The sequence below is a fragment of the Choloepus didactylus genome, chromosome 8, assembly GCF_015220235.1.
Source record: "Choloepus didactylus isolate mChoDid1 chromosome 8, mChoDid1.pri, whole genome shotgun sequence".
Lineage (NCBI taxonomy): Eukaryota > Metazoa > Chordata > Mammalia > Pilosa > Megalonychidae > Choloepus > Choloepus didactylus.
This window is the reverse complement of record NC_051314.1, coordinates 67,577,711-67,603,810: the sequence shown is the minus strand read 5'-3', so window position 1 is coordinate 67,603,810 and position 26,100 is coordinate 67,577,711. Positions and strand designations below refer to the sequence as shown.

Below are 26,100 nucleotides of genomic sequence, written 5' to 3'. Positions count from 1 at the left end.
TCAAAAAATGGTAATTTCTCTTGGTTTCCTGTATGTCCTTATAAAATAATTTTTAATGAACTAAAAATATAATTAGTATGGAATATTAGTGTAGACAATCTCCCTGTTCCACATGGTTGAGTCGTTCTCAAGAAAGTGGCTCTTGTAAAAAGTCTACATGTTTAATAATGGCCAAGAAAGTAGGTCAAGGAAAGAAGATACCCAAAGAGTACTAACACAAAATATTGCACACCTGATTTGCTAAACCAACTAGACAGATACACAACCCTACTTCCTCTCAAGAATGTAGAAATAGAAATCTGTAGCTCAGAACTGAAGTGGGAGAAAATGCTCCCTTTCTACACACCTAGGATTCTCTGGGGAAATTAGGCTTATGACCAACTTTAACTAAGACTCCTTCTGTGATATGGGTAAATATAGGGCTTAAACACATTTTATTGCTTTAAAAAACTCTCCAAACAGGCCACTTGGGGCATGAGAACTGTGTCTGTGGGCATGCTGCAGGCCAACACATTGTCCCTACATAGTATTCTTTGCTAGGAAGAGTTGTAGTTTGAAATATCTTATGGTATTAGGCCTTGGAACCAAAATTTGTATTATTTACCCAGGGTAGCAGTAATACCCCAGGCCCAACAGTTCAAGTCTAAAAATATGAAACCCAGACCTGTCTATTCTGCCCACTAGACATTTTCACGTGGAATTGTCATAGACAAATTCAACAAATCCAAAGCCAAACTTATTTCTATTTTTACCGACTCTTGCTGTAATTCTTACCTGACTCCCAGGTCAGAATCTAAAAGTCGTCTTCTAAGATTATTCTTTATCTTCACATCAACCTATCATCTTAACTTCCTGAAAATTTCTAGAATCTCTCCTCTTTACAATCACCAGCCCTTTTCTTCTTTACTTAACAAATGTGCATCAAACACTGTGCTAGGAGAACAAGACATGGTCTCTGCCTGTGTGGAATATACAGTGTAGTTGGGGAACAGACATCAGTCAAATAATCAAATAAATAAATACATAGTATAAACTGAGATAAGGGGTATGAAAGAACAGTACAGGAAGTTAGGAGAGCTCTAAAAAGGAGATCTAGTCTCATTTGGGAGGTCAAGGAGGCTTTTGCCTGACCTATATCATCTGTCACCTGGACTACTGTACTAGCTTCTTAATAGCTCTGAGTCTTGCTTTTGTCCCACTCCCTAATCCCTAATCTCTAATCTCTTCATTCCACTGCTGACAGTAGCATCATAGGAGCTCTACAGAGAGTCTGTAATTATATATTCCTGGGTATATTTGATTGATGTCTGTCTCACCCACCAAACTATAAACCAATGAGGGCAGAGAGTGTCTGTTTTGCTAACTGATGGTACCCCACTGCCTATCACACACTCATAAGACATGTTCAATAGCTATTTATCGAGTGAGTAAATGAAAGAGCTTTTTTAAAACATAACTCTGATGGTACATTCAAGAACTATCAAATCATGGTCCATCCTTGTTTTTAAAATACTGTGCTGACCTAACTCAAAATGGACTGATAATAGGCTGATTTATTCTCGCAAAAAAGTGCTTTTTAGGCATCTTGATATCTAATGTTTTAGTACAACCTTAGAAAAACAAGTATAACTCTCGCCAAGAGCTTGCACTGCTCAGCAGGTTGAGCTTCCAAGGTAAACTAAGACATGAGAGTTAACCCCCAAAATCCCTAAGGACAGTGCTTTCTTACCCATTGGACTCCTACTCTAGTATTATATGTGCGTAAATATTGTGTATGCACACAGAGATAAACAGTTTTATCTAATTTATAGATTGCTAATTATTTTTAGTATATATGCCTTAAAACATATCATATAGATATATGAATATCGACAGAATAATAATCTAAATTTTTAGGTCAATGACAAAACATCTTTGATTTAATTATAATTTATATTCTACAATGCCATGGTTCACATTAAAAGACAAGAAGCCAGGGCCCTTATACATTATATTTAGTCTACCCCCCAAATTTTCATCTCACCTCAGCATCAAAAGACATTTCAACTAAAGTTGAATCAGCCACCAACTGGATATCAAACACAGGATGAGATTTTGGAATCTGAGGCTCACTAATTAAAATTACCAAAAGATTAAATAGTGTTCCCCTGAAAAAATAAATAAAAGGCAATTGATGAGTAAAGTTTTGAAAAGAAATGCAATGAAGTCAAGTTTGCAGACATTGAATATTTATACTTCTATCGCAGACCATTCTTCACTGAACTTTTGGACCCTTGGACATGCAGATAAATGTCTAGTGAAGATATTTAAATTAAAATACATTTTTTTTTTTTTTTGCTCAGAGAAAGGACAGTTCTGGAAGTATAGTTCTAGAAGAAGTAAGGGGAGACACATAGCTTGGAAAGCTTATAAAATCTAGATTTAAGGGGAATTAGGATGATTTTAATTATAGCAGCTTTTCCCAAAAGGCTTTTTATGGATTAATAATTCCAGGGAATATTATGCCAAAATGGATTCTGTGGTCAAAGAAGTTACAAGAAACACTTGGTTAAACTAAGTTCATCAGCTTTCTTTACTACTGGACTTCTTTGATACTTTAATATGCTTATATGTACTCTTTATCTCTGGGAGGGAGATTCAATAAGCAGCATTTCTTAAAATGCATATTTGATCATAAGCTTATTTGACTCCTTTTTAGCAGAGCATTTCAGGGGTTTAATGTTCCACTGAATATCACTAACCACAAGTTAATAAAACTAATATTAAATCTCAAGTCTTTTGCTTTCAAATGCAGTGCACTGTCCATTAATCCACACTAATAACTCACTTAAATGTTACCACATGTTTGAATAATATACCATATTATTATGGGGGAAAAGGCCAAAAAGAATCAATTCAAGAGGCGGGGCAAGATGGCAGATTGGTGAGCTGTATGTTTTAGTTACTCCTCCAGTAGAGTAGGTAGAAAGCCAGAAACTGCATGGACTGGACACCACAGAGCAATTTGACTTTGGGCATACTTCATACAACACTCATGAACACATCGAACTGCTGAGATCAGCAAAATCTCCCAATACAGAAAGCCTCAAAGACTTGCAATTTGGGCAGGTCAAGACAAGAGCAGAACTAAGAGACCTCTGAGACAAAAGGCAATAATCCAGTGGCTGAGAAAATTCACTAAACACCACAACTTCCCAAGAAAAGGGGGGTGTCCACTCACAGCCATCATCCTGGTGGACAGGAAACACTCCTGCCCATCGCCAGCCCCATAGCCCAAAGCTGCCCCAGACAACCCAGTGTGATGGAAGTGCTTCAAATAACATGCATACACCACAAAACTAGGCGTGGACATTAGCCTTCCCTGCACCCTCAGCTGGTTGTCCCAGAGCTGGGAAGGTGGAGTAGTGTGAATTAACAAAGCCCCATTCAGCCATCATTTCAGCAGACTGGGAGCCTCCCTACACAGCCCAGCATCCCAGAACTGCACTGGGGGGACGGCACTCACCTGTGACATAGCACGGTCATCCCTCAACAGAGGACCACGGGGTGCACGGCCTCGAAGAGGGACCCACTCTCAAGTCTCAGGGGCCATATGCCAATACCAAGGACTTCTGGGTCAGTGGCAGAGACAAACTGTGGCAGGACTGAACTGAAGGATTAGACTATTGCAGCAGCTTTAAAACTCCAGGAACACCAGGGAGATTTGATTGTTAGAGCCACCCCCCCCTCCCTGACCACCCAGACACACGCCCCATATACAGGGCAGGCAACACCAACTATACATACAAGCTTGGTACATCAATTGCACCCCACAAGACTCACTCCCCCCATCACCACAAAGGCAAAGCAGGAGAGAACTGGCTTGTGGAGAACAGGTGGCTTGTGGACGCCACCTGCTGGTTAGTTAGAGAAAGTATACTCCACGAAGCTGTAGATCTGATAAATTAGAGATAAGGACTTCAATTGGTCTACAAATCCTAAAAGAACCCTATCAAGTTAAGCAAATGCCAAGAGGCCAAAAACAACAAAAAATTTTAAAGCATATGAAAAAACCAGACGATATGGATAACCCAAGCCCAAGCACCCAAATCAAAAGATCAGAAGAGATACAGTACCTAGAGCAACTAATCAAAGAACTAAAGATGAACAATGAGACCATAGTACGGGATACAAAGGAAATCAAGAAGACCCTAGAAGAGCATAAAGAAGACATTGCAAGACTAAATAAAAAAAATAGATGATCTTATGGAAATTAAAGAAACTGTTGACCAAATTAAAAAGATTCTGGATACTCATAGTACAAGACTAGAGGAATTTGAACGACAGATCAGTGACCTGTAAGATGACAGAATGGAAAATGAAAGCACAAAAGAAAGAATGGGGAAAAAAATAAAAAATATCAAAATGGACCTCAAGGATATGATAGACAATATAAAATGTCCAAATATAAGACTCATTGGTGTTCCAGAAGGGGAAGAAAAGGGTAAAGGTCTAGGAAGAGTATTCAAAGAAATTGTTGGGGAAAACTTCCCAAATCTTCTAAACAACATAAATACACAAATCATAAATGCCCAGCAAACTCCAAATAGAATAAATCCAAATAAACCCATTCCAAGACATATTCTGATCACAGTGTCAAACACAGAAGAGAAGGAGCAAGTTCTGAAAGCAGCAAGAGAAAAGCAATTCACCACATACAAAGGAAACAGCATAAGACTAAGTAGTGACTACTCAGCAGCCACCATGGAGGCGAGAAGGCAGTGGCACAATATATTAAAATTCTGAGTGAGAAAAATTTCCAACCAAGAATACTTTATCCAGCAAAGCTCTCCTTCAAATTTGAGGGAGAGCTTAAATTTTTCACAGACAAACAAATGCTGAGAGAATTTGCTAACAAGAGACCTGCCCTACTGGAGATACTAAAGGGAGCCCTACAGACAGAGAAACAAAGAAAGGACAGAGAGACTTGGAGAAAGGTTCAGAACTAAAGAGACTCAGTATGGGTACATTAAAGGATATTAATTGAGAGACAGGAAAAATATATATGACAAACATAAACCAAAGGATAAGATGGCTGATTCAAGAAATGCCTTCATGGTTATAACATTGAATGTAAATGGATTAAACTCACCAATTAAAAGATATAGATTCGCAGAATGGATTAAAAAAAATGAACCATCAATATGTTGCATACAAGAGACTCATCTTAGACACAGGGACACAAAGAAATTGAAAGTGAAAGGATGGAAAAAAATATTTCATGCAAGCTACAGCCAAAAGAAAGCAGGTGTAGCAATATTAATCTCAGATAAAATAGACTTTAAATGCAGGGATGTTTTGAGAGACAAAGAAGGCCACTACATACTAATAAAAGGGGCAATTCAACAAGGAGAAATAACAATCATAAATGTTTATGCACCCAATCAAGGTGCCACAAAATACATGAGAGAAACACTGGCAAAACTAAAGGAAGCAATTGATGTTTCCACAATAATTGTGGGAGACTTCAACACATCACTCTCTCCTATAGATAGATCAACCAGATAGAAGACTAATAAGGAAACTGAAAACCTAAACAATCTGATAAATGAATTAGATTTAACAGACATATACAGAACATTACATCCCAAATCACCAGGATACACATACTTTTCTAGTGCTCACGGAACTTTCTCCAGAATAGATGATATGCTGGGACATAGAACAAGGCTCAATAAATTTAAAAAGATTGAAATTATTCAAAGCACATTCTGTGACCACAATGGAATACAATTAGAAGTCAATAACCATCAGAGACTTAGAAAATTCACAAATACCTGGAGGTTAAACAACACACTCCTAAACAATCAGTGGGTTAAAGAAGAAATAGCAAGAGAAATTGCTAAATATATAGAGACGAATGAAAATGAGAACACAACATACCAAAACCTAGGGGATGCAGCAAAAGCAGTGCTAAGGGGGAAATTTATAGCACTAAACACATATATTAAAAAGGAAGAAAGAGCCAAAATCAAAGAACTAATGGATCAACTGAAGAAGCTAGAAAATGAACAGCAAACCAATCCTAAACCAAGTAGAAGAAAAGAAATAACAAGGATTAAAGCAGAAATAAATGACATAGAGAACAAAAAAACAATAGAGAGGATAAATATCACCAAAAGTTCGTTGTTTGAGAAGATCAACACGATTGACAAGCCCCTAGCTAGACTGACAAAATCAAAAAGAGAGAAGACCCATATAAACAAAATAGTGAATGAAAAAGGTGACATAACTGCAGATCCCAAAGAAATTAAAAAAAATTATAAGACGATACTATGAACAAATGTATGGCAATAAACTGGATAATGTAGATGAAATGGACAATTTCCTGGAAACATATGAACAACCTAGACTGACCAGAGAAGAAATAGAAGACCTCAACCAACCCATCACAAGCAAAGAGATCCAATCAGTCATCAAAAATCTTCCCACAAATAAATGTGCAGGGCCAGATGGCTTCACAGGGGAATTCTACCAAACTTTCCAGAAAGAACTGATACCAGTCTTACTTAAACTCTTTCAAAAATTGAAGAAAATGGAACACTACCTAACTCATTTTATGAAGCTAACATCAATCTAAAACCAAAACCAGGCAAAGATGCTACAAAAAAGGAAAAGTACCGGCCAATCTCCCTAATGAATATAGATGCAAAAATCCTCAACAAAATACTTGCAAATTGAATCCAAAGACACATTAAAAAAATCATACACCATGACCAAGTGGGGTTCATTCCAGGCATGCAAGGATGATTCAACATAAGAAAATCAATCAATGTATTACAACACATTAACAAGTCAAAAGGAAAAAATCAAATGATCATCTCAGTAGATGCTGAAAAAGCATTTGACAAAATCCAACATCCGTTTTTGATAAAAACACTTCAAAAGGTAGGAATTGAAGGAAACTTCCTCAATATGATAAAGAGCATATACGAAAAACCCACATCCAGCATAGTACTCAATGGTGAGAGACTGAAAGCCTTCCCTCTAAGATCAGGAACGAGACAAGGATGTCCACTATCACCACTGTTATTCAACATTGTGCTGGAAGTGCTAGCCAGGGCAATCCGGCAAGACAAAGAAATAAAAGGCATCCAAATTGGAAAAGAAGAAGTAAAACTGGGCTCAGATGTGGCCCTCTCTCTCTAGCTAAGCCAACTTGAAAGGTGAAATCACTGCCCTCCCCGCTACATGGGATCAGACACCCAGGGTAGTGAATCTCCCTGGCAATGTGGAATATGACTCCCTGGGAGGAATGTAGACCCGGCATCATGGGATGGAGAACATCTTCTTGACCAAAAGGGGATGTGAAAGGAAATGAAATAAGCTTCAGTGGCAGAGAGATTCCAAAAGGAGCCGAGAGGTCACTCTGGTGGGCACTCTTATGCACAAGTTAGACAACCCTTTTTAGGTTCTAATGAATTGGGGTAGCTGGCGGTAGATACCTGAAACTATCAAACTACAACCCAGAACCCATGAATCTCGAAGACAATTGTATAAAAATGTAGCTTATGAGGGGTGAGAATGGGATTGGGAAAGCCATAAGGACCATACTCCCTGTATTAGTTAGGGTTCTCCTTGGAAACAGAATCAATGAGAGATGTCTCTTATTATCAAATTGTAAAAGTGACTCACGCAACTGCGGGAGTGCACGAGTCCAAATTCTGCAGAGCCGTCAACAAGCTGTCAACTCCAAGGAAGACGTCCGACGAACTCCTCGGGAAACGAACCGACAACTTTGACGAACTCCTCAGGAAACGAACTGGCAACTTTGAAGAACTCCTCAGGAAACGAACCGACAACTTTGATGAACTCCTCAGGAAACGAACTGGCAACTTTGACGAGCTCCCCAGGAAAAGCTTCACTGAGCAGCTGAAGAAGAAGTGAAGGTTCTCTAACCGTCCGGCTTATAAGCCTCCAACTGATCACCCAGACCAAATCCAGCCAATTGCATTCTCTCACTGTGGAAGCACGCCCCTTGATGAGTCATCAGTCAGCTGCAGTCAATTGACTGATGATCCGACAAACCAACCAGCTTCAAATAGCCTCACAGGAATCGTCAGGCCAGTGCCCGCTTGACCAGACAGCTAGGCCACCTAGCCAAGTTGACACATGAACCCAACCATCACAGTCCACCCCTTGTCAACTTGGCAGTTGTACACATCACCCAAAACCATATCTTCAAAATGAACGTTACAGCTTATGCCATATGATAAGGGGACAAGACAGAGAAGAAAGCAAAATTATTCTCTTCACAGACAAATACAAACATAATCATCACAAAACGAGGAGGAAATATTCATATCATCATAGTCCTCGTTTCTGTAACTGGTCACGTGGCCGTAGTTCATATTTATCACGACCTTCTTCCACTACCCATTCCATGTTCCCTTTACCCTCAGCAAGCACTTCAGCTGGCCGTGGTTCTTTGCCTGGTGGGGTGACCCAAACCTTCATTCCTGAAGTTTCTTGGCCATTGGTAGTCCTGCCTGGATTGGGTTGTTGCAGTTTTCCATTGACTTGAATCACGGGGCATGGTAGTACTAAGAGACGCCCCAGGGGATCTCCTGTATGCCAGGAAAACTCTTCTTTACTTCCATTGTGTAGTTGCAGTGCTATTTCCCCTTGATAGTCAGGATCAATCACCCCAGCCAGTACAGTAATCCTCTTACTTGCCTGTTGATTCAGAGGCATAAGAAGCCCAAAGTGGCCAGGTGGCAGCCTTAACTTCTAGTTCAATGGGATTATTGTTGTGTTTCCTGGTGGAAGCACTCCTCCTTTTGGAACCAAGACCTGTAGACCAGCAGAGCTTAAACTTGCAGGGACAGGAAGCAAACATTTTCCTAGTGGATCACTAGGAGTGATAGTGAGTGGTGCTACTCCTGTTTCCACCCCTTGATTCCTGGACCCATGAATCCTGGCTATGGGAGAAACAGCACCATAGAGTGGACGCTGATTCAGAGCATACACAGCCTCCTGGAGAACACTGCCCCAGCCCTGCAAGGTATTGCCACCTAGTTGGCGCCGTAATTGAGTCTTCAATAGGCCATTCCACCATTCTATCAACCCAGCTGCTTCTGGATGATGGGGAACATGGTAAGACCACAGAATTCCATGAGCATGTGCCCATCCCCTCACTTCATTTGCTGTGAAGTGGGTTCCTTGGTCCAAAGCAATGCTGTGTGGAATACCATGACGGTGGATGAGGCATTCTGTAAGTCCACGTATTGTAGTTTTGGCAGAAGCATGTCGTGCAGGGAAGGCAAACCCATATCCAGAGTATGTGTCTATTCCAGTAAGAACAAATCGCTGCCCTTTCCATGATGGAAGTGGTCCGATGTAATCAACCTGCCACCAGGTAGCAGGCTGATCACCCCAAGGAATGGTGCCATATCGGGGACTGAGTGTGGGTCTCTGCTGCTGGCAAATTGGACACTCAGCAGTGGCTGTGGCCAGATCAGCCTTGGTGAGTGGAAGTCCATGTTGCTGAGCCCATGCATAACCTCCATCCCTACCACCATGACCACTTTGTTCATGAGCCCATTGGGCAATGACAGGAGTTGCTGGGGAAAGAGGCTGATTGGTATCCACCAAAGGGGTCATTTTATCCACTTGGTTATTAAAACCTTCTTCTGCTGAAGTCACCCTCTGGTGAGCATTCACATGGGACACAAATATCTTCATGTTGTTTGCCCACTCAGAAAGGTCTATCCACATACCCCTTCCCCAGACTTCTTTGTCACCAATCTTCCAATCATGTTCCTTCCAAGTCCCTGACCATCCAGCCAACCATTAGCAACAGCCCAGGAATCAGTATACAGACGCACCTCTGGCCAGTTCTCCTTCCAAGCAAAGTGAACAACCAGGTGCACTGCTCGAAGTTCTGCCCACTGGGAGGATTTCCCCTCACCACTGTCCTTCAGGGATATCCCAGAAAGGGGCTGCAGTGCTGCAGCTGTCCACTTTCGGGTGGTACCTGCATATCGTGCAGAACCATCTGTAAACCAGGCCCGAGTCTTCTCTTCCTCAGTCAACTGACTGTAAGGAACTCCCCAAGATGCCATAGCTGTGGGCTGGGCAAGAGAAGGTAAGGTGGAAGGAGTGGGGGCCATGGGCATTTGGGCCACTTCCTCATGTAACTTACTTGTACCTTCAGGACCTGCTCGAGCTCTATCTCGTATACACCATTTCCATTTTATGATGGAGTGCTGCTGTGCACGCCCAACTTTATGGCTTGGTGGGTCAGATAACACCCAGCTCATGATAGGTAACTCAGGTCTCATGGTAACTTGGTGGCCCATGGTTAAGCGTTCTGTCTCTACTAAAGGCCCAGTAGCAGGCCAACAGTTGTTTCTCAAATGGAGAGTGGTTATCTGCAGAGGATGGTAAAGATTTACTCCAAAATCCTAAGGGCCTGCATTGTGATTCTCCTATAGGAGCCTGCCAAAGGCTCCAAGCAGCATCTCTATTTGCCACTGACACTTCCAGCACCATTGGATCAGCTGGATCATATGGTCCAAGCGGCAGAGCGGCTTGCACAGCAGCCTGGACCTGTTGCAGAGCCTCATCTTGCTCCGGTCCCCACTCAAAACTAGAAGCTTTTCTAGTCACTCGGTAAATGGGCCGGAGTAGCACACCTAAATGAGGAATATGTTGTCTCCAAAACCCAAAGAGGCCAACTAAACGTTGTGCCTCTTTTTTGGTTGTAGGAGGGGCCAGATGCAGCAGCTTATCCTTCACCTTAGAAGGAATATCTCGACAGGCCCCACACCACTGAACACCTAGAAATTTTACTGAGGTGGAAGGGCCTTGTATTTTTGTTGGATTTATCTCCCATCCTCTGCCACGCAAATACCTTACCAACAAATCTAGAGTAGTTGCTACTTCTTGCTCACTAGGTCCAATCAACATGATATCATCAATATAATGGACCAGTGTGATGTCTTGTGGGAGGGAGAAATGATCAAGATCCCTGCGGACAATATTATGACATAGGGCTGGAGAGTTGATATAACCCTGAGGTAGCACAGTGAATGTAAACTGCTGGCCTTGCCAGCTAAATGCAAACTGTTTTCTGGTGGTCCTTGCTGACAGCAATTGAGAAAAAAGCATTTGCCAGATCAATAGCTGCATACCAGGTACCAGGGGATGTGTTGATTTGCTCAAGCAATGATACCACATCTGGGACAGCAGCTGCAATTGGAGTCACCACCTGGTTAAGCTTACGATAATCCACAGTCATCCTCCAAGACCCATCTGTTTTCTGCACAGGCCAAATAGGAGAGTTGAATGGGGATGTGGTGGGAATCACCACCCCTGCATCCTTCAAGTCCTTAAGAGTGGCATTAATCTCTGCAATCCCTCCAGGAATCCGGTATTGCTTCTGGTTCACTACTTTGCTAGGCAGAGGCAGCTCTAGTGGCTTCCACTTGGCCTTTCCCACCATAATAGCCCTCACTCCAGGAGTCAGGGAACCAATGTGAGGATTCTGCCAGTTGCTGAGTATGTCTATTCCAATTATGCATTCCGGCACTGGGGAAATAACCACAGAATGGGTCCGGGGACCCACTGGACCCACTGTGAGACGGACCTGGGCTAAAACTCCATCAATCATCTGACCTCCATAAGCCCCAACTCTGACTGGTGGACCAGAGTGACGTTTTGGGTCTCCTGGAATTAATGTCACTTCTGACCCAGTGTCTAATAATCCACGAAATATCTGATCATTTCCTTTTCCCCAATGCACAGTCACCCTGGTAAAAGGCCGTAGGTCCCCCTGGGGAAGGCTGGGAGGAAGATTAACAGTGTAAATTTTTGGCAGTGTGACAGGGTCCTTCTCCAAGGGTACCCGGCCTTCCCTTCATTCAGGAGGCTCTGGATCTGTAAACTGTCTTAAGTCTGTGAATTGATTAAGGGGCCGTGACTCTCTGTTTTTGTAATTCAAGGGAGATTTTTGTTCATGTGGCCTAGAATTCTTCTGCTTATATAGTTCAAACAAGAATTTAGTCGATTGCCCATCTATTTTACTACTTGGTGCTCCATGATCCACTAGCCAACGCCATAAGTCTCTGCGAGTCATATTATTTTGATTGCTGCTTTGAGCCTGTTTTCCATTATGGTAGCCCTGTCCACCTTGTCTGTGGCGATTAACTGCAGCCACTTGGCTTCTGCTGACTCGGGACCCGATTATCCCCATTGTGTTTAAGGATTCCAGTTCAGTGACAGCAGTTCCTACAGTAATATCTGACCTACAGAGAAGGGCGACTACAGAGCTCTTCAGGGATGATGGAGCTAGTTTCACAAATTTATTCCTTACAGTCCTGGTAAAAGGTGTGTCCTCTGGACATTCCAGGACTGTGGTGAGCAGGTTTTCCATGATAATCCACTCTAAATTTCCAATCTCTCTAAGCCTTTGAATCCCTCCTCCACATTACACCAGGGCAGTTCTGGCATTTCAACTTCTGGTAATGCCGGCCCACCTTTTGATCCATGTTTCAGCCAGCCACCCAAACAAACTGTTAAACACCCTTTCTAACCCCTCGAGCTACAACATTGAATGCAGAATCTCTGCTTAGTGGGCCCATATCAGTAATTCAGCCTGATCCAACCTTATATTCCTTCCACCATTATCCCACACTCTCAATATCCATTCCCACACATATTCCCCTGGTTTCTGTCTGTATAAGTTGGAAAACTCATACAGTTCTTTTGGAGTATAGCGTACTTCCTCATGGGTCACACTTTGTACCTCACCCTTTGGGGCTTGTTGGGACTTGAGCCTAGTTATAGGTCTTGAAGCAAAAACTGGTTGGTGGGGGTGGGTCATGAAAAGAGTTAGAATTATCTCTCAAGCCATTCACCTCAGGGCACTCTGTTGCATTTCATCTCTTTAAAACAGGATTAGTCTCTCCAGACAAAAGAGTGAGGGCTGCTTCCTCAGGGGAGGTGATTACAAGATTAGCAGGCATTGAAGGGTCAATCTCCTTAGGTGGGAGTTGCGTGGCAGGCTCTTTAGGGCAGACTGGAGGCAGAGCAGCTGTTTCCCCAGGACAGCCCTCTACAGGTAAATCTAACAATGGACCCAGCAGAATCCAGGGTTCCAATGTCCTCACTGTCATTATTATCAATCCATATGTCTCCATCCCAAGTTTATGGGTCCCATTCTTTTCCAATCAATGCCTTTACTTTAACAGCAGGACACCCTGAGAGGTTGAGATTTTAGTTTACGCTGTAAATGTGCTACTCGCACAATAAGACTGCGTCCTGATTTCAGAAAACCTCCAGTCTGCGGGCACAGGAAATAAGATTTTCTTTCAGGGCACAGATGGAACTCTTTACATCTGTCATACGGCATTCAAGTTTTGGAATTTGAAGCCTTTAGGCTCATCCCTTTCTCTTACAACTGTATCCAAAGTATATAAGAGCAGCCAGCCAACATCATTATACTTCTTAATACTGCAAAACTCTGTGAAGTGTCGAAAACGCTGTCACCCAGAGCCTCGCTTCGTACTAGAGCACAATTAGGAGAATCAAATGGTGCTATTTTGCAGTATTTCCTTTGCCAACTCTGCCATGGACTCTTAGTACCCTCTGATTATTGGAAATAGAGTCATTAGTGCCTCTGAATCTAATCAGAGTAGAAAACAAGTTGTAAAGCCCATTTTAAGATTCCGTTTCTCAAGAACCACTCTCGGGTACCAAGTTGTATTAGTTAGGGTTCTCCCTGGAAACAGAATCAATGAGAGATGTCTCTATTATCAAATTGTAAAAGTGACTCACGCAACTGTGGGAGCGCATGAGTCCAAATTCTGCAGAAGCCGTCAACAAGCTGTCAACTCCAAGGAAGACGTCCGACGAAACTCCTCGGGGGAAACGAACCGACAACTTTGACTGAACTCCTCAGGAAACGAACCGGCAACTGTGAAGAACTCCTCAGGAAACGAACCGACAACTTTGACTGAACTCCTCAGGAAACGAACTGGCAACTTCGACGAGCTCCCCAGGAAAAGCTCACTGAGCAGCTGAAGAAAAAGTGAAGGTTCTCTACCGTCCGGCTTATAAGCCTCCACTGATCACCGGACCAAATCCAGCCAATTGCATTCTCTCACTGTGGAAGCAGCACCCTTGATGAGTCATCAGTCAGCTGCAGTCAATTGACTGATGATCCGACAAACCAACCAGCCTCAAATAGCCTCACAGGAATCGTCAGGCCAGTGCCCCCTTGACCAGACAGCTAGGCCACCTAGCCAAGTTGACACATGAACCCAACCATCACACTCCCCTTTGTCTAGTTTATGGATGGATGAGTAGAAAAATAGGGGAAGGAAACAAACAAACAAAAAGACAAAGGTACCCAGTGTTCTTTTTTACTTTAATTGCTCTTTTTCACTTTATTATTCTTGTTATTTTTGTGTGTGTGCTAATGAAGGTGTCAGGGATTGATGTAGGTAATGAATGTACTACTATGTAATGGTATTGTGAACAATCGAATGTACAATTTGTTTTGTGTGACTGTGTGGTATGTGAATATATCTCAATAAAACGAAGATTTAAAAAAATGAAGTAAAAAAATAAATTCAAAATGTGGATACTGAGGAGCTGGGTTATTAATATCACCTTCACATGTGAAGTATAACCCATGTACAGTTGAAAAGGAGTTGCCTAATTGAAGACAATATCTGAGTAGCTTTGAAGGGTAGGAATCAAAATAATTTACAAATAGGACTATCCAAAACTTCTCTATAATCATAGGCATTCTTTTCATAATGAAATAATGGAGACTAAAAGTAATCCTCACTTACTAATATTATTTGAGGCTTCCTAATCTTTTTATAATAATTTATCATTACAATGATTAGAAGCTCATGATTAACCAAAATTCTAATAAAATGCAATTCCCCTCTTCTCCAACTCAGAAGGCAAGCATAGTTCTCTTATTTAGATAAGAAGAATCATGTCGTTAGTACATTTCTCAAAAAAGCAGGCTATGTCTTACAGGATATTTGCTAAAGTTTTATTCAGGCTATTTTTAAATGGTCAACCTTAGTTTCAGAAAACTTTCAAAATCAACAGAACCCTCCATTTAGGATTGGAGTTAGAATTAACATTCCATTGAATATTGTATTTAATTCTAGTCCTTTCTTTTCAGCAACAACTTCTTTTCAAAATATCATATATCCAAGGCTGAGGGAAGGAATTATCAATTTCTGGGTCACTTGCCATGATTTTCTATGAATTCAATTGCAACATTCCTAAAATATGAAAGGATTATGGCACATTTCAAGAAGAATATGGCTAAGGAGGTTGAACTAATAAAGTCTCCACTTATGAAAATAAAGAGGTAAATGATGAAATGAATAATTGCTTTTTTATTTACTAAAATGGAATTTCATTTGAAAGCTAACCCTTCCACCAACTCACTTTATTTAAAATCTGCTGACCAATAACATGAAAAAAACATTCGTCTAAATGGTAATTTCTTCCTGAAAATGGAGACTTATAATGGAATTGACATCATAGTCTTAAAAATGGCCCCAATAGTTTGATACTTTCGTTGTTTAGAATGTTATTATTTCCAAGGTATGAAATTTGAATGTATTACATTATCTTTTTTTTTTCATGTTTAACTTTTTAATTGTGAATTTAGGAACTTACTTAATCCTTTTTATTTCCTTTATTAGAGAAGTTGTGGGTTTACAGATGATCATGCATTAAAAAAAAACAGGATTTCCATATGCCACCCAACCACTAACACCTTACATTGGTGTGGAACGTTTGTTACTATTGATGATAGCACATTTTCATAATTGTACTTTTTGGTCATTTGTATATCTTCTTTGGAGAGATGTCTATTCAATCTAACATTTCCCCTTTTAATCATATCCAGATATATACTTCAGTGCTGTTAATTGCATTCACAGTGTTGTACTACTATCACTTCCATCCATTGCCAAAACATTTCCATCCTTCCAAATAGGAAACTTGTATATTTTAAGCCTTTACTTCCCATTTCCTCTCTCCAACTCATCCCCTCATAACCTACGTTCTAGATTCTTATTCTATGAATTTGCATATTCAGATTGTATAAAATCAATGAGAACGTACAGTATTTGACCCTTTGTGTATGGCGTATTTCACTCAACATGATATCTTCAAGGTTCACCCATATAGTCGCATGTATTAGGACTTCATTCCTTTTTGTGATTGAATAATTTCCATTGTATGTATGTACCCCATTTCATTTATCCATTCACTGGTTGATGGATGCTTGGGTTGCTTCCATCTTTTGGCAGTTGTGAATAATGCCACTATAAGCTTTGATGTGCAAATATGTTTGAACCCCCACTTTCAATTATTTCGGGTATATACCTATGAGTGGGATTGCTGGGTCATATCATTGTTCTATACTTAGCTTTCTGAGGAACCACCAAATTATCTTCCACAGCAACTGCACCATTTTACATTGCCATCAGCAATGAATGAATGTTCCTATTTTTCTAAATCCTCTATAACACTTGTTATTTTCCATTTTTTTAAAATAGCAGCCATTCAAATGAATATGAATTGGTATCTGATGTGGTTTTGATTTCCATTTCCCTGGTGGCTCATGATGTTGAGCATCTTTTCATGTGCTTTTTGGTCATTTGTATATCTTCTTTGGAGAGATGTCTATTCAAGTCTTCTGCCCATTTATTAATTGAGTTGTTTGTCTTTTTGTTGTTAAGTTGTAGAATTTCTCTTTATATACAGGATATTAATCTTTTATTGGATATATGGTTTTCAAATATTTTCTCCCACTGCGTAGGTTTTAAAAATATGACAATGAAGTCCTTTGAAGAATAAAAGTTTTAAATTTTGATGAGGTCCCATTTATCTGTTTTTTTCTTTAGTTGCTTGTGCTTTATATATAAAGTCTGAGAAACCATTGCCTAACACGAGGTCCTCAAGATGTTTCCCTATGTTTTTTTCTAGGTGTGTGATAGTTCTAGCTCTTACATTTAGGTATTTTATCTATTTTGAGTTGATTTTTGTATATAAAGTGAGGTAGGGGTTCTCCCTTTTTTTTTTCTTTTTTCAAATGGAGGTCAAGTTTACGCAGCACCATTTGTTGAAGAGATTATTCTTTCCCAATTGAGAAGTCTTTGCCACCGTATCAGAAATCAGTTGGCCATAAACGTAAAGGTTGATTTCTCTGGGCTCTCAATTCCATTTTATTGGTCTATATTCCATTCTTGTGCCAGAACCATGCTGTTTTGATTATGGTGGCTTTATAATAACTTGTAATATTGGGAGGTGTGAGTCCTCCAACTTCATTCTTCTTTTTCAAGATGGCTTTTGCTATTCAAGTCCCTTCCATATAAATTCAATGATTGACTTTTCCATTTCTGCAAAGAAGGTTGTTAGAATTTTTATTGGAATCTATAAATTGCTTTGGGTAGTATTGACATCTTAATGATATTTAATCTTCCAGTCCATGGGCACGGAATATCCTTGATTTATTTAAGCCTTCTTTGATTTCTTTCAGTAATGTTTTGTAGTTTCTGTGTGAAAGTCCTGTACATTCTTGATTAAATTTATTCCTAGATATTTGATTATTTTAATTGCTAGTGGGAATGGAATTTTTTCTTGATTTCTTCTTCTGATTGTTCATTGCTTGAGTATAGAAACACTACTGGTTTTTGGGTGTTGATCTTCTATCCTGCCACTTTCCTGAATTTATTTTTTAGCTCTAGGAGCTTTGTTGTGGATTTTTCAGGGTTTCCTGTATATAGGATCATATCATTTGCAAATAGGGAAAGTTTTGCTTATTCCTTTCAATTTGGATGACTTTTATTTCTTTTTCTTGCCTAATTGATCTGGCAAGAATTTGCACTACAATGTTGAATAACAGTGGGGAGAGTGAGCATCCTTGTCTTGTTCCTGATCTCAAAAGGAAAGCTTTCAGTCTTTCACCATTAATTAGGATGTTAGATGTGGACTTTTCATATATGCCCTCTATCATATTGAGGAAGTTTCTTTCTATTCCTAATGTTCTAAATGTTTTTATCAAGAAGAGATGTTGGATTTTGTCACATGCCTTTTCTTGATCAATTGATATGATCATGTGGGTTTTTTGTTTGTTTGTTTTTTGTCATTCATTCTGTTTGCAACAGGTATATTTTTTCTTATATACTACCCTATCATTACATCTTTGTAAAAGGGTTGTACATTTTGTTCTGGTTCATGAAAGAACTTATGTATATTTGTAGTGTTAATCACAGACATTGTTTACCACAAGGTTCACTGTGTTATTCATTCCTGTATTTTAATCTCTAGCTTTCATTCTAGTAACATGCGTAACTCTAAACAACCCCTTTGAACCACATTCACAGGCAGTTCAGCACTATTACTTAAATTCTTAGTAATGTGCTACCATCACCTCTATCCATTTACAAATGTCTAAGTTCAACCTAGTTAAAAATTCTGTACGTATTAGGCAATTGCTCCTCAAGAGTGGTAACCTGTATTCTAAATTTTATGACTATGAGTTTACACATTATAATTAGTTTACATTAATGAAATCATACAATATTTGTTCTTTTGTGTCTGACTTATTTCACTCATCATTATGTCCTCAAGGTTCATCCATATCGTTGAGTGCTTCAGGATTTCATTTCTTCTTACTGCTGAGTAAGAAGACATTTGCACACTGCTGTTCACACCAGTGTTCATATTTACAGTTGCCAAAAGATGGAAACAGTCCAAGTGTCATCAACTGATGAATGGATAAACAAAATGTGGTATGTGCATGCGATGGAATATTACTCAGCAGTAAGAAGGAATGAAATCCTGATGCATGCGACAACATGGATGAACCTTGAACATTATGTTGAATGAAATAAGCCAGACACAAAAGGACAAATATTGTATACTCTCACTAATATTAGCTAAATGTAATTAACAAACTCATAGAGTTAATATCTAGAATTTAGATTACCAGAAGATAGAATGAGGGTAAAGGATGGGGAGTTGATGCTTAATTTATGCAGAATTTTTTGAAAAGTTGATTGTAAATGTTTAGAAATGGATAGAGGTGATGGTAGCACATTATTGTGAATGTATTTAACAGCACTGTATTGTGAGTGTGATTGTGGTTGATAGGAGAAGTTTAGGGTCATATATGTCACTAGAAGGAAAGCTAGAGGATGAAACATGGGACTATGTTACATAGTGAACCCTGTTGTGAACGATGAAGGTGATTAATAGTACAAATATAAAGAATGTTCTTCCATGAACTAGAACAAACGTTTGTCACTATTATAAGGTGTTAATAGTAAGGTGGTATATGAGGGAAAATACACTTAATGCAAACTATGAACTATAGTTAACAGCAATATTTTAGTATTCTTCCATCAATTGTAACAAAGGTACCACAGCAGTGCTGAGTGTCAATAATGGGGGTTTAAGTGCTATGGGTTTTTTCTTTTTGGAGCTACAAAAATGTTCTAAAATTGACTGTGGTGATGAAAGCACAGCTCTGTGATTGTACTAAGAGCCACTGATTGTACACACTGGATGGATTGTATGGTGTGTGAATAAAACTGCTTAAAAAATGATTTACTGTATGGTCCTTTACAGAAATGTTTGCTCAACCCTGCTATAAAGCATAGTGTTTCCACATTCCTTGCACATAGCAAGCTGCTTAAGAAATGTTAATGAGTATTATCATTAAAGTTTATTTTTAAAGATCTTAAATAGCCTAGAAAAATATTACTAGAAGTTCTTCTTGTCCCTGGTTTGAGTATTTTGAGTCCATGCCCATCATTCTTCCTCCATTTTCTAATACAGGGAATTTAGATAATGAATTGATGAGGGTGGGAAAAAGATTAAAATTTTAGCTAGAAAACTTCCCATGGATGTAATTCAAAGTCTACAGATGCGTATAAAAAGGCCAAGCAGATAATATATAAAACATGCAAACATAATTTTTGTGGCAAGGAATGCTGTTGGCCCCAGTAAACATTCTTCTGTTCTTCCTTTATTAATAGGTGCTCCCTACCCCCAAAGTTTAGCTCAGCTTATAGTCATCCAACTACAGACCACATTTTCCAGCCTCCCTTGTAACTAGGTATGGCCATGTACCTAAAGTTCTCACCAATAGAATATAAGTAGGGAGTGTTATATTCCTTGTTTGTCCTCTGCTTCTCTTTTCCCTTCCCACAGGGTGTAGTGAAGGCATGTAGGTCCGCCAGCTTCAGCTAGGCGTAAGATGATAGAAAATGGCAGAACAGCAGAATAGAAGGAAGCTAGGTCCCTGACTGACCTTGTGGAAGAAAGCTTGACTACCCTAGTTGGTTATGTGAGAAAGACACACATTTTTATCTTCTTTGGGCCACATATCTTAGAGTATCTTTATTACAGTAGCTTACCCATAAGTTAATAATCCCTCCAAGGTCACTCGCTCCTAGATCACACAATTATGTATTAAAAGAGGTTATTATAACTCCTGCCTTACAATGTAATTCTTCTGTTGTGAGGATATAGGTATTATTCTGGAAAGTTCTAGTGGAGACCCTTTGGCTTTTAGTATACAATGGGTCATTTGATCTTTCTCAAGTTCACCAGACTAGGACAAAGATAAAATTATGCTAAAAAAATCTTTATATCCTTAATAATCCGGAGGGACAAAGAGAACTCAGCATGTGTCAATTAATTTGTTCATCACAGAAGCATGTGCAGAGATGAAAGAATGTAATATAACTATAGAGGTGTTGAACAGAGAGTTAGAGTTATGAGTTTGGGAAGACACTTAATACAGTAGTAAAAAGACTGCAACTACAGGTCCCCAAATCTTCTATAAAACCTTACTTTGTAGCTGCCAATGTGTTCAGGCGTGATAACTCAGTTTCTGTTTCTCTGAACATCATTCCCAGAGTCTGTATAATTTCAATGCATGCCCTAGAAGAAAAGCATGATCTCATTAGAAGTTCACAATTCCATGAAATCATAATTCTTGATAGACCTGCATTCAGATATCCATGTAGAAAGAAGTGCAGGAAGGAAATTCTGTATATCATATTGCCAACATTGGTTGAGTGCATACTCTGTGATTATTCCATAGTAAGCACTCAGAAATATTTGTTAAATGAATGAATGAGTAGCTGGATGTTGGTATTAGGGTTCATTTTCACATTCTTTTTGTACATATGTTTGTCTAAAAGTTTTAACAATAATCATGGCCCTACTGTGGTTTCAAATTTTTAAAATAATTTTAACTTTTTCAAATAGGTAATATTTGGTTCAAAATTTCAAAGGTACAAAAAGGAATACGGTAAAAAGTATCTCTCCTAAATCTGTTCCTCCAGCCCCCCTATATTTTCTCCTTTGAGGCAGCCAATATTATTAGCTTCTAGTGTATCCTTCCTTTAAAATTAGAATAAAATAAATGCCATTAAAAAAAATCTATGTGAAGCAAAACTGGCACGACCACTAAACAATAATACAGTAAACTTTTTGTCCAGTGCTTTCCATTTCTCTTTAACACCCCAGAGGGAGGAAACATCTATAATTGTCCAGTTAGTACTTACACCAGCTCATCAGCCCTTTGGCTTTTATTTTGAAGTGCATTCTTATCCCTAGACTCCGGCAAGTACTCATGAAGTTTGTTCACTAGGAAATAGAAAAGGTCACTGGTCTGTGAAAGCAAGCAGGAAAGGAAATGAAAATTAAGGTTGTTAAAGTTATCTATCCTTACATAATAAAAATATCAAGAAATGTTTTGTTCTTAGATTTAGGGAGGCAGTGAATTCTCTCTCTCACTAATACTGCATAACCCAAACTGAAAGCATTCTTTTACTTAAAACCAGCAGACCACTGTGCTGGTGAATAGAGGAAGTGCTGATACCTAGGGTATGAAACTGGAGAGGATGCTTTGTAGCTTAGCTCAACTAGTAATATTGGAGATCATCTAGAAGTAGGTGTATAATCTCAGCCAAGTCATTTAGTCATCTTAGAATTATATATTAAATGGAGCTATGATAATTCCTGCCTTTCCAAATTAATTTTCCTTTGTGACAATAAAATGAAATAATGGGTAGAAAAGCTGTTGTTTAGGAAATGTTGACTAGTACAAAAACAAATGTACAGCACTGGTATAGCCTATGAAAATGACGCAGAACAATATTGGTATTTCTGTTAATATAATGGAAATGTGGATTGCCATTTCTTCCCAAATGAACACTGACTTTTTTATGTTCCTGTTCAGTCTCATGAGATAAATCAAGAATGAAAATAAGCATGGGCCCATGAAATCAAGAAAATTGGTACTAATGAGAAATGTATTATAATTGCTTCACTTTTCTATTCCACTGTTGTTCATTTTTTTCTGTAGGACTTTTGTTTGTTATGGAAAACTTAGACTCTGCATTTAGACAAGTATACATATGACCTTATTTAGGTGATATGGCATTAGAAAGGGCTGAGGATGGTTGGTTGTGACAGGGAGAAGAGAAGCAGAATGTACACACGTGTACACAGGCACTCAGGTGCCAGGGCGTAACCAGTGCCCTGATAAATTGGCATAGTGTGGTGGTTTTAGACACTGTCTCTGGAGCTTAGCACAGTGCTTAGCACATCATATGTGCTTAATAAATATCAACTATTATTATCTCTTACCTGCTCTCTGGTTCAGGAATTTTCACTCTTAAAATATCATCTACTGCAGCAACATGAAGGAATCTAAAAAATACTATGATGAAAGATGCTACACACAAAAGAGTATGTACTGTACAATGCCATGTAAAATAGAATCCTAGGGCAGGCAAAACTAATCTATAGCGACAGAAAGCACTTCAACAGTTGCCTGAAGACAGGAGTAGAAGAGGACTGACTTCCAAAGGGTACAAGGTAGCTTGGGGTAATAGAAATGTTCTAATCTTGATTGGGGTGGTGGGTACACAGCATATACATTTGTCAAAACTCATCAAACTGTACCCTTAAAATGGGTGCATTTTATTATATATAAATTATACTCCAACAAAATTAATTTTAAATTAATTTAAAGAGAATACACACACACACACACACACACACACACACACACACACACACACACACACACACACACACGCTCATCCTCTTACCCAGAAATAAAAAATCAGAGATGACTTTTATCTCCCCTCCCCAGTGTGGGTTCCAGAGGCCTCGTGTTCTCAGGGAACCCAGCACAACAATGGAAAACTACTGCTTCATCTTAAGGCTATGATAACCATTTCAATACAGAAGCTCCTAAAAGAAGGTTAAAATGATGACTGCTATTAGGCATACATGCTAACTTTGTGTAAATGAAGAACATGAGAATAGATTTTGGTTGTACATTAGAGAGAGGGACTATAAAGCTACCAGGTCCTGATGGGATGGTGGGGGCAGGGAGGCATGGCATACTCCACTAAAGTGTGGAAGGACCCCAAACAGGGATACTACCTGTATACCTTTTACTTCCCTCTCCATTTACTTTGGCCTTTCATTTTTGACAACTGAATTAGATGCTCTTCTATTTTAGTTTCTTTAAGGATATTACATTAAAGAATGGCTGCAATGTTTTCAAGTATAAAACAGAACATGAATGTTTTATTCCTAGAACAGAACATGAATGTTTTATTCCTAGACTTCTGATCAGGTTGACTTTTCACAAAACAAAAATTTTTCAGTTCAGTATGAATTGATTAAGGGACTAAGGCCTATACACAGCGTTGTGTTAGGCAGAATGCAAAAATGAGTAAGACATGCCTGTCCTGAAGAAGCCTACAGCATGATATGGTAAATAAGACAATTATACCAATAAATATAGTAAAAGAATATCTGTGCTAATTCTTGAAGGTAGGAACTGTATCTTATTTGTGTTTGTATTTTAATGCCTATTCTGAGCCTGGCACAGACTAGGCATGCAATAAATGTTTGCTGAATTGTTAAAGAGAAAGTGCTGTGAGAGATACCGTAGAATTGCACTGTGCAGTACAACAGTCACTAGCCACATGTGGCTATTTAAATTTAAATTAAAATTGAATAAAATTAAAATTTCAGTTCTTTAGTTGCACTAGCCACATTCAAGTGCTTAATAGCCACACATGGCTAGTGGCTACTGTATTGAACAGTGGAGATTATAAAACATTGCAGAAAATTCTGTTGCACAGAACTGCCATAGAAGATCAAAGGAGGAATGGACCAAAGTTCCCCATTGAAGATGACAGGAGGCAAAAGAATGCCATTTAAGCTGAACCTTGAAGATTGGGTAGGATATAACAGGTGAAAATGGAGAAAGGAGTCTCCTAGGAAAAGCAAACATCAGGGGACAATGTGAAGAGGCTAGAGAGGAAAGGGTATTCAAGTCATCCCACGTGGCTGGAGCTTTTAGTGGAAAGGGATGAGATAGGAGGTGAAATGGTGGGCTGAGTGTTTTAGATCTATCCTTGTCCCCTTCCTTTGCTGCACAGCCTAGGCCACAAGCATCAGGCCTGTTTTAAGATTGGAGATGCTTAAACAATCTCCAGACTAACACTCTGGTATTCAACATCAACACTCTTTTTAACCTGACTCTTAGGCAGTATCTCAGTTCTGCTATCTAGACATCTACTAAATTAAAGTCCCTGATTGTGTCCACTTTGTGGAATTGGACTTCTTTGGGCCCTCTCCTAAGTCCTTATTCAGTCTTCCAGGTACTGGCTTTACCCTTGACAACTTCTGTGCATTCACCAGCCCACTTTCTGGAGTAGTCCCATTCCTAACCCTAAATAAGCAGGTCTTCCAGGTGCCAAATGTTTGTGCAGACATCTGAGTGTGATCCACCTCATGCTGAAAGGCCCTGAAACTTCATTTTGCACATTCTATATGTAGACATCAGTCTTCTCCATGAACATCTATAGCTGGATTCGTTTTCCCAGTGCATGACCTGTCCAGATGTTGGCCCATTCTTGATAACCTCACCCTGCTAAAATAAAGGCCATGCCTGTCCAAATTTGAAATCTATGACAGAGACCATTACTGAAGAGACTTAAATGCCAAAGTCAAAATGTTTGTACTTAATTTAGTAGGGAGAGTCACAAGAGGTTTTTGAGCAAGCAAGCCCGCACTGTCAGGCTATAGATTAAACTAGTACTAGATGTGGGATGGACTGGAGGGATTTATGTGGGTGGGAGATAATCCCAATTTCTTCACCTTTTCCACATGAATTCCACCATGCCATCTTCATAATCAACTTGGTTGGGTATTTTGATGCCTGTCCCTGTATTGTCCACAATCCTCTGAAGTAGAGCCAAAACTTGAATGGTACGCTCCTAACAGGGTCTATCCAGTACCAAGAATTTTAGGACTGTGTAGTGCTACATCATCCTTTCCTGAGACTCAGGGATGTGGGACATACTGGTCTCTGTAGCCCATGTGCGCTCTAATTAGGATGAGAAGCCATTCTGGTTTACTCAGGATTCCCCCAGCTTTCATATTGAAAATCACACAACCTGGGAAATCCTTCACTCCTAGGCAAACTGGGACAGTTAGTCACCCTAGTTCTGGGCAAATGACAATAGTTGGTCACCTCACCTATTAAGCACCTAGAATCTAAGAAATGGCCAGGACTGTCTTGTATAGTTGGGCAGGTTGTACATTTCACAGATGCTCGATAAAATGGTGGCAGCTATGTTTGAGACTGTTAGCCAGAATTAGGATTTAACATATACCTAAGCCCGAGGCAGGATGAGTTCCCTCACCTGGGCTTCTAGACACCTTCCTCCGAAACCGAAAGTGAAGTGTCTGTAACCTATGTAAGCTAGCTTGGCTTGCCTCCACAGAAGTCACATTTTAAAAAGTACCTGTCCTACACCCAAAAGTCATTTAAAAATTTTTATTTTTATTGTAGGGGAACCTGCACAGCAAAACTTATTGAAATTTATTTTCTGTAATAACACATCCTGCTGCTTCTTTCTTTTCTTTAACTCTGCCAACCCAGCCAATGTGAGCTACTGTCTTTTTGCTATCTCTCCCTCTCCTCCCATTCCCCACCACATATATATTATTGATTACATCACCTAT

General features: G+C 39.5%; 2 protein-coding genes across 2 annotated transcripts in view; one reads left to right on the top strand and one right to left on the bottom strand.

The window, feature by feature from the left end:
* XPOT (exportin for tRNA) overlaps positions 1-26,100 on the top strand; it is a 271,525-nt gene that overhangs the window by 68,706 nt on the left and 176,719 nt on the right. The window lies entirely within an intron of this gene.
* The window catches only part of C8H12orf56 (chromosome 8 C12orf56 homolog), a 152,730-nt gene that overhangs the window by 6,314 nt on the left and 120,316 nt on the right, over positions 1-26,100 (bottom strand). The window contains 3 exon segments of the mRNA XM_037847380.1: positions 2,024-2,147; positions 20,887-20,976; positions 21,606-21,712. Coding sequence (XP_037703308.1) covers positions 2,024-2,147; positions 20,887-20,976; positions 21,606-21,712 — 321 coding nt within the window.